The sequence below is a fragment of the Macrosteles quadrilineatus genome, unplaced genomic scaffold, assembly GCF_028750875.1.
Source record: "Macrosteles quadrilineatus isolate MER2022 unplaced genomic scaffold, UCM_ALF_1.0 Scaffold_6__1_contigs__length_79288215, whole genome shotgun sequence".
Lineage (NCBI taxonomy): Eukaryota > Metazoa > Arthropoda > Insecta > Hemiptera > Cicadellidae > Macrosteles > Macrosteles quadrilineatus.
The window spans coordinates 68,373,839-68,383,013 of record NW_026542599.1 but is presented as its reverse complement, the minus strand read 5'-3'; the positions used below and the strand labels follow the sequence as shown (position 1 = coordinate 68,383,013).

The window sequence follows — 9,175 nt, the reverse complement described above, 5'->3', positions numbered from 1 at the left end:
TGCAGGTTCCGAAGCCGACGGAGACGAGAGTGGCATGGACACAGAGGACAACCCACTTGGGCCAAACCGTGCCTATGCCAGACCACTCTTCCCTGAGCTCGCAGCCCCAGTGCCGCTACCGCAACGCCCTGCTGTGACCCGAGCGGCCAACACCCGACCACCGTCCACCAGCGCAGCGGACCCTCCGCCCTCCGTCTCGGCGGATCCACCACCCAGAAAGCCTGCCTCCAACGAGCCCACAGGCGTGATCACCGTCCAAAAGCTGATCGGCTGGATGACAAAGGCCATCCCAGCTCTGATCGCAGCCAAGGACAAGAGCCCCGCTGAGTTGATCGCCGACTTCCTCCAGAGCCTTCTCACCCTCCTTCATGATGGATAGTCTCCTCCGCATCGTAGCGTGGAACGCCCGCAGCGTGCTCCAACGAAGGAACGAGCTTCTCTACTTCCTCCGAGACAAGAACGTTGACGTCGCACTCATCAGTGAGACGCACCTCCAGCCCCGACACCAGTTCAAGGTCCCTGGCTACGCAGTCTACAGGACGGACAGACCGCCCAGAGGCCGCGGAAACCCAGGAGGAGGAACGATGGTTTTGGTAAATCGCCGCCTTGTCCACAGGATACACGGCATGGCTGCGGGAGGTCTCGAAGCCACCGGTGTGTTCATACACGCCGCGGGGTATGAGATTCTCGTGGTCGCCGGGTACCTGGCGCCAGGAGCGGTGTTCGACCCAGCACCCTTTGATTTACTGTTTGACCACCCAAGTCCCGTTATTGTTGCAGGTGACCTGAACGCCAAGCACCGATCGTGGAACTCTATGCGGCAGAACCAGAGAGGACAGCTTCTACGGGCCTACATTGACCAGAGAGCTGACGTCACTGCCATTGCACCGACCGAGCCCACCTTCTACCCCAGTGTCCAGCTCCAACGGCCGGACGTGCTCGACCTAGCCTTGCACAAGGACCTCCCCTTCCACGTGGACATCGAAGCATTGCACGACCTGTCAGTAGGATACGCTGTACTTCAGGCCACCAATCAGAGAGCAGCATTTCATCCCCACCCCTCCCCCTAGGCCACGCCCCCTTTTATCCCACGTGGTCGCCCTCTGGTGTCCCACGTGGTCTAACCTCACTTTTGTTTTCGCGCCAAACATCTAACCTCACTTTACGTATTGCATACGTAGGTTCCCGCCAAACGAAAAAAAAAACTTCACCTTCCCGCCAAGTAACATAACCTCACTTTCGCGCCAAACGAAAAAAATCACCTTCCCGCCAAGTGACATAACCTCACTTTTGCGCCAAACGAAAAAAATCACCTTCCCGCCAAGTGACATAACCTCACTTTTATTTTCGCGCCAAACGAAAAAAAATCTTACTTCTTCTTCACCGATTCTCGCCAAACGAAAAAAACCTCTCCTTCCCGCCAAGTGACATAACCTTATTTTTATTTTCGCGCCAAACAACGTAACCTTCCCGCCAAGCTTCACTTTACGTATTGCGTAGGTTCCCGCCAGCTTATGTAACCTCTGTAATGATTAACTCTTACCAAATGAAATAACCTCCACTGAGTTATGTGTCCTGGATAATTACACAGATTGTTTGATTTAAAATATGTTTTAATGCTACTATATCTATGATTTATGTTTACATACTTTTAAAAATATTTACAAATGCTATAAAACTTCTTCTTCTTCTTCTTCTTCATCTTCACGGCTCTGTAACAAAACAAGGAAGTGTTAAAGGTGTGTATCCTGGTTGCTGATTGGTTGTAATAACTTTGTACCTGATTGGTCATAAATAGGTGATCTGTTGTGTGATTGGTCAATTTTTGCTATTTAAACTTTTCAGTACTTATTTTCTTTCACTTTGCTCTTGGCAATTGAACGTGTTGGACGTGTGCTCTTGTGTTTGATGTTTTGAGGTTATGTTTGCAAGTTATTTCTAGTGTTAAATGTTAGTCTGATTATTTATGGTACATCAGTGGTAAGTAAACTCTGTTTCTTTAGTGTAACGTATTGAGCAATCGGTGTGCTATATTTAGCTTTGTGTGCGCGCAGCTGTGTCCCCACCACATCTTGTGTCTCAGTGTTGTGCAATCGGTGTACCATACTTAGCTGTGTGCGCGCGCAGGTCGTGTCCCCCACTAGATCTTGTGTCTCCGCGTCTCTTTTACTTTGCTCTAGGCGTTTGACGACGATGGACGTTAGTATGGCCGATAACGTATCTGATGAAGTAGTTGAACCCGTAAAAGTAGTTGAGCCTGTTAATTTAATAAGTACTGATCAAACTTATGTAAATAAATTTAGATTGTATGGGAGTAAAACTGTATTTAAATTCACCAATCCGCCTCCAGAGACTAATGAGATTGATTGGTTGAGACAGGGGTTTGCACAAATTGTAAATAGTATGAAAGAACAAGCTTTTGAAAATGATCAACTTGGGTTTACTTTGGAGAGTCTAAACTTGAAATCAAAAGCACCAGGCTATGTAAATTTTCGTCCGGCTACTGAAATTGATGAAAACGTTTTGTGGCAAATCTTTGGTGGTATTGTGCAATCAAACTCTGAATCCATAAAATCTACCGACACCTTTAAAGTGGAATGCACTAGAATTAACCTTCCTGTAGGTTCCGGAAGGGTAAGACCAGGGTTTTACAATACGTTTGATGAGGAATGCAAGGCAAGACGGGGAATTGTTGTTATAAATAATAAAGATAAATTGTGTCTTCCCCGTGCAATTGTAGTGGCTATGGCCAATGTAACTAAAGATCCTGACTATAATGCAGTTAGAAAGGATAGGGCAAATAGGCAAACAGTTAGGGCCCAGGAACTTGTGCGTCGAGCTAGGGTTGAAATGCCAGAGGGTGGAGCTGGGATCCCGGAACTTGAAAAATTTCAGGGGTTTTTAACAAACTACAAAATTGTCGTGTACAACTATGATAGCAAAGGTCGTGATGTCTACTTTGAGGGAAATTTAGAAAATGCAAAATTCACACTAAATTTACTGTTTCACGATGGTCACTACAATGTGATTAATAGTTTGACTGCTGCTTTTGTTTGTACATATTTTTGTGAAGCATGCCATGTACCCTATGATCACAAAGGAGCCCACCGCTGCTCAAACATCTGCTCACAGTGTCAGACCATCTCACCCCCTTGTGTAGAGGAAAATGGTGGTGTTCTGTGCCCTAAATGTAACATGACTTATAAAAATCAGGGATGTTTTATCGCGCATGAAGCTGACAAGTGTAAAAATGTAAAGAAATGTCTCGATTGTGGGAAACTGGTTTGGATTAGAGAACGGTCTAAGCCTCACAAATGTGGCGAAGTATATTGTAAACCGTGTGGTTCTTTTGAAGACCCTAACCACAAATGTTATATGAAGCCTGACATGAGAAAGCCAAAGTCAAAAGATTTTCTGTTTATTTTCTTTGACTTGGAAACCCGTCAAGATGAGTCCCTGCCCTCAGATCCCGAGTCTAAATTGCATCAAGTAAACTTGTGTGTGTCACAACAGTTTTGCTATCAGTGTATTGAGGCTAAATTTTGTATGGCTTGTAAAAATCGAACAAGAGTCTTTAAATCTGAACCAGTTACTCAGTTCATGGACTATGTGATGCAAGTTCGCAAAACTTTCAAAGATGTCTGTGTAATCGCACACAATGGGCAGGGCTTTGACTTCCAATTTTTGCTCAAGTATGTGCTAGAAGATACAAAGTTCACCCCGAAACTTGTAATGCGGGGAACTAAGGTAATTTTGATGGAGATTGACAATGTGAGGTTTGTTGATTCACTTAGTTATTTCCCTATGCCTCTTGCTGCACTACCTAAAGCATTTGACCTGCCTCCAGAAAAGAAGAAAGGCTATTTTCCCCACCTTTTCAACACCCTTGAGAATCAAAATTATGTGGGCCCTATGCCGGCAAAGGAGTTTTACTGTCCAGAATCTATGTTTGAAAAATCACACAAAGATTTTGAAAACTGGTATAATGATCAGGTTGCAAACCACGTTACATTTGACTTTAAGAAAGAAATCCTCGAGTATTGTATCTCGGATGTTGATATCTTGGCTCAAGCTTGTTTAAAGTTCCGTTCAATTTTCCTGGAAGAGTGTAATGTGGACCCGTTTCTCGAGGCTGTGACCATCGCCAGCGCATGCAATTTAGCTTTTCGCAGGAACTTTTTGAAGAAAAATACTATTGGCATCGTTCCTAAAAACGGTTATAGGCTTACAGACGCCCAATCGGCAATCGCGTTACAGTGGCTATCGTGGGAAGAGGAGAAACGTGGAGTTAGAATTGAACACGCTGGCCGTGGAAAAGAAGTTAAGATCAATGGAATGAAAGTTGATGGGTATGATGGTCAAAATATTTACGAATTTCAAGGCTGCTACTTCCATGGCTGCCCCAAATGCTTTCCCTACGACCGTGAACTTGCTTTGAAAGAGGATCCCTCTGACTCACTTCACTTGCGATATGAACGGACTAAAACTAAAATAGCAAAGTTGGGCGATAACGTCGTACAAATGTGGGAATGTGAATTTAGAAAGTTAAAAAAGACAGAAAACCTGAAACACCTAGAAAAATTGCCGATCCTCAACAATTTACCTCTGAATCCAAGGCAAGCATTTTTTGGAGGTAGGACAGGCAACGCCAAAACGTATCACAAATGCGCTGAAGGGGAAACCATTGAATACGTTGATGTATGCTCTCTCTATCCCTGGGTATGTAAATATGGCAAGTACCCTGTAGGCCATCCGACAATCTATGTAGGCGATAGAGAGTGTAGACAGAGAGGTCTTAATGTCGAAGGCCTATTAAAGTGTAAAGTACTCCCACCACGCGATCTTTACCATCCTGTGCTCCCGGCCAAAATGAATGACAAGTTAATGTTTGTTTTGTGTGCGACTTGTGGAGATGGTCAGATTCAAAGTGATTGCGACCACGAAAGTGGTGACAGAGCGCTAATTGGGACCTGGACTATGGACGAAGTTCGTAAAGCTGTAGAAAAGGGTTATGTTGTACTCGACATGTATGAACTTTGGGAGTATAAGGTAGCCACATATGAAAACGGTGGGTTGTTCACTGACTTTATAAATAAATTTTTAAAAATGAAACAGGAAGCATCTGGGTTCCCGGGCTGGTGTGAAACTGATGAGGACAAAAACAAGTACATTGAGGACTATTTTAAGAAAGAGGGTGTCCAATTGGAAAAAGACAAAATTGTAAAAAATGGTGGCTTGAGGTCATTGGCTAAACTAATGCTCAACAGTTTCTGGGGAAAATTTGGCCAACGAGAAAACCAGACTAAAGCTACAATCGTCAGGGATCCAAAAACACTATTTAAGATGTTTTCAAGTCCTGAAATAGATGTAAATAGAGTACAGATTGTCAATGACGAGGTCGTTGTTGTTAGCTGGGAGTATATTGAGGAGGTTGGCGAGCCATTGAGAAATGTAAATGTTGTGTTGGCAGCTTACACCACTGCCCAAGCGAGATTGAAGCTCTATGAGCATCTAGATTCCCTGGGTGGTCAAGTATTGTATTATGATACTGATTCTGTACTATATGTATATAAGGGTGGCTTGTATAGAGTTCCCACGGGAGATTATCTCGGTGAAATGACCGATGAGTTGACTGAGTATGGACCAGGTTCATACATTACAGAATTTGTATCCGGAGGTCCAAAGACCTATGCATACCTTGTCTGGTCAACCAATAAACAAACATTGATTCCCGTTTGTAAAATTAAAGGTCTCACTCTCAATATGAAAACTTCTAAAAAGATTGGATTTGACAGTTTGAAAGAGATGGTCCTTGGTGATGCTGCACAAACAATGGACATTGAGGAAAATAGAATCAGACGAACAAAGGATAGGAATATAGTTACAATCAGTGAGGTCAAACAGTTTAAAATTACTGGACCAAAGAGGAAACATGGTAGCAATTATGATACACTACCATATGGGTTTAAAATTCAAAAAACTCACCAAAATCTCAACTCCTGAATCACTACTATCACTGTCACTCCACTCCCAGTCCCCAATATCCACCTCGTTCCACCCGTTCCACCCTCCTGGTCCCCAATTGACCCCAAATTCCGAATCTGTGTCTGAATCGTTGTCTTCTTCAATCAAATTTAAAAATTCACATATCCTGCGATATAAATAATGTTGAACAAAATCACTAACGATCAGCATCAGAGAGATCATGTTGGACACTGAACACATGTTGCACATGCTGCACATGTGTTGCGCTCCCCTCTCCACTATCACTACATACCTTTATGGTGGCATATTCTATGTTTCTCGGTGGTAACAATGGTGGCCTGAGATCCAAGGGTCGAAGTTCTTCGTAGATTGGGTCCACCGGCCTAAGAAATACCACCCTTGTCTTGACGATAAACGGTGACGGCTCGTCGCGCTTGATGGAGAATATCCAGCCGAAACACGATGCGAAACACATGGTGGCTGGGATCCAACTGGAGTGGGGCTATTTTTGAATGTGTTTGTACATTGAGGCGCTCAAATCTGGAGGGACTTGAGCTACTCCTTGTGCATGTGTGAATGATGGTCACTGGCGCGGCTGACTAAAAAGCCCGTAAACCATGTGTGAAGGTCACTGGCACGGCTGACTAAAAAGCCTCTAAACCATGTATGAAGGTCACTGGCGCGGCCGAAAGGCCCGTAAACCATGTGTGGAGGGGTGAGTGTCATTCCACTTGGAACCTTCTCGCCACCATGTTGTCCCTACTTGAGCTCTCAGCTAGAACAATTATTGATAACATGTTTCTTTTGAGTGCTGTAAAGCAAGCAGCAATCCCACCAGTGATTAAAGATTATATATTCAATTACCACCATGAAAACTGTGGCTATGTCTACTACCATATTTGTTTTCTCGACAATGAAGAGTTTTGTAAGGATTGTGGAGAGGCAGCGAATATTTCTTTTCGACGGTTTGGAACAATTGTATGTGTACCAAAATTTAAGACTCCAAGAGATAGATGCACCATCTGTGCAGCACGTCTATACAATTGGACCAGATTGAGAAGATGTTCCTGTCTACAATCTTTGATCCCATCCTTGAGAAGATGGTAAGAGAAATTTTGGGGGAACGGAGACGGCAACTAGTTTGTTTTTGGAGGCCGTCACGAGCTGCGGCGGTGGAGGGGCCGCAGCTTTTCTGGGGGGGCAAATAAAAAGACTATTCTATTTGGAACCTTCTTGCCATCATGTTGTCCTTGTCTGAGCTTTCAATTAGGGAGATTTGTACAAACGTTATCCTTTTCCCTTATGTAAAAGAAAGTGCTGATCTTCCATCAGCGCTAAGGCAGGACATTTTGAACTGTCATAGAGAAAACTGTGGTTACGTAACCCTAAATTACTACGAGTCTTTTAGAGGCTCTAGTAGGTTATGTATTGACTGTGGAAGAATGGTTGATCTTCCTTCTCGCTTAAAGCGAAGAGGTAACTACATGTATCCAAAGTTTAAAGTCCCCAAAGAAACATGCTGCATTTGTATGAATCCGTTATTTATCTTCCATAAAGTAACTTGTAAATATTGTAAAAACTAAATGTTTGTAAAACAAAAAAAATAAACGGAGGTGGCAACTAGTTTGTTTTTGGAGGCCATCACGAGCTGCGGCGGTGGAGGGGCCGCAGCATTCCTAAAAACTTAATAAATTATCAATACACTGTCAAGTTGTATCATTTTAACAATGAATGTCAGACGTGCTATAGCTGAAGAGCTACACAAACCTGCTAGAAAAAATTACACTAGACGGAAAGTGACTCTTAAAGGGTTGAATGATTTGTACCAGGCCGATCTCGTAGAGATGCAGCCTTATGCAAAGCTAAATAAAGGTAATCGGTATATCATGACTATGATCAATTGTTTTTCAAAACTCGGGTTTGCAGTCCCATTAAAAGATAAGACAGGTCCGGCAGTTGCCAAGGCACTTGAACCTATTTTGATAAAACATAAGATGAAACACTTTCAAACCGATCAAGGAACCGAATGGTTTAATAAACATATTGGTGCTCTCATGAAAAGTATAAAATTAACCATTATTCTACGTTTTCTGATTTAAAAGCTAGTATCGTGGAAAGATATAACAGAACTTTGAAACAGTGGATGTGGAAAGAGTTTACCGCAAAGGGTACATATGAATGGTTGTCATTACTTCCTGATATTCTCAAACGATATAATAACTCGGTACATAAAACAATTGGTATGAAACCAAAAGATGTGAAACAAAAGAATGTAAAGGAAATATTAAAAAGGATAAACAAGAAGGGAAAAAGGGTGGCACCAAAATTTAAACTGGGGGATAGTGTTAGGATTAGCAAGTATAAAAGAGTTTTTACTAAAGGCTATCTGCCAAACTGGACAAACGAGGTTTTCACCATTTACGCCATCAAACCGACAAAACCACCTACATATGTACTCAAAGACCATAACGGTGAAATACTAAAGGGAGGGTTTTATGAACAGGAGCTAAATAAATCAAAGACCGGAGATGTATATTTAGTTGAAAGAGTGTTACAGCGGAAAGGAGATAAAATAAAAGTCAGATGGCTTGGCTTTGACAAGAGAAGCGACACGTGGCTTAGTAAAAGCGACATTCTTATTTAGAGCATCCGGTGACGGCTCTGTGTAGATCAAGCAGCTGCATCCGGGCGTATTTATAAACGATAGGGTGAGTGTGCTACAATCAGTTGACTACGATGCGTGTGGCGCAGCAGAGTCCCCCTTTGACGGTAAAAAACTATGACGAGTATCTCGGCGAGGGTCTGGCATCTAAAAATAAACATGGCCATCTGCTACCAGACTCAATTCGCGGGATTCTTTCAGGCCCCAGCAACTCGGGTAAAACAAATGTTGTGTTTAATTTATTATTCGATCCAAATGGTCTTGTTTTTGAAAATATCTACATTTTCTGTAAATCTCTGAATCAGCCCAAATACCAGTTTTTACCATTGGCTCTGCCTAAGGAAATTGGTTATTTTGCCTATGGTGACAACAACTTGGTAGTTCATCCAAATAAGGCTAAACAGCATTCAATAATGATATTTGACGATATATCCTGTGAGAAACACAACAATATTACAAACTATTTCACTATGGGTAGGCATAACAATATTGACACCTTTTATTTGGGTCAGACGTATAGTGCTATAC

At 42.8% G+C, this 9,175-nt stretch overlaps 1 protein-coding gene across 1 annotated transcript; it reads left to right on the top strand.

The window, feature by feature from the left end:
- Positions 1–3,375: 3,375 nt before the first annotated feature.
- LOC128997605 (uncharacterized) lies at positions 3,376–6,003 on the top strand. Its single transcript, XM_054423244.1, has one exon. The coding sequence runs from the start codon at positions 3,376–3,378 to the stop codon at positions 6,001–6,003; it is 2,628 nt and encodes an 875-aa protein (XP_054279219.1).
- Positions 6,004–9,175: the final 3,172 nt, after the last annotated feature.

Bases quoted from the DNA above. Each gene is read 5' to 3' on its own strand.
- LOC128997605 (XM_054423244.1), top strand. From the start codon at position 3,376: ATGAAGCCTGACATGAGAAAGCCAAAGTCAAAAGATTTTCTGTTTATT.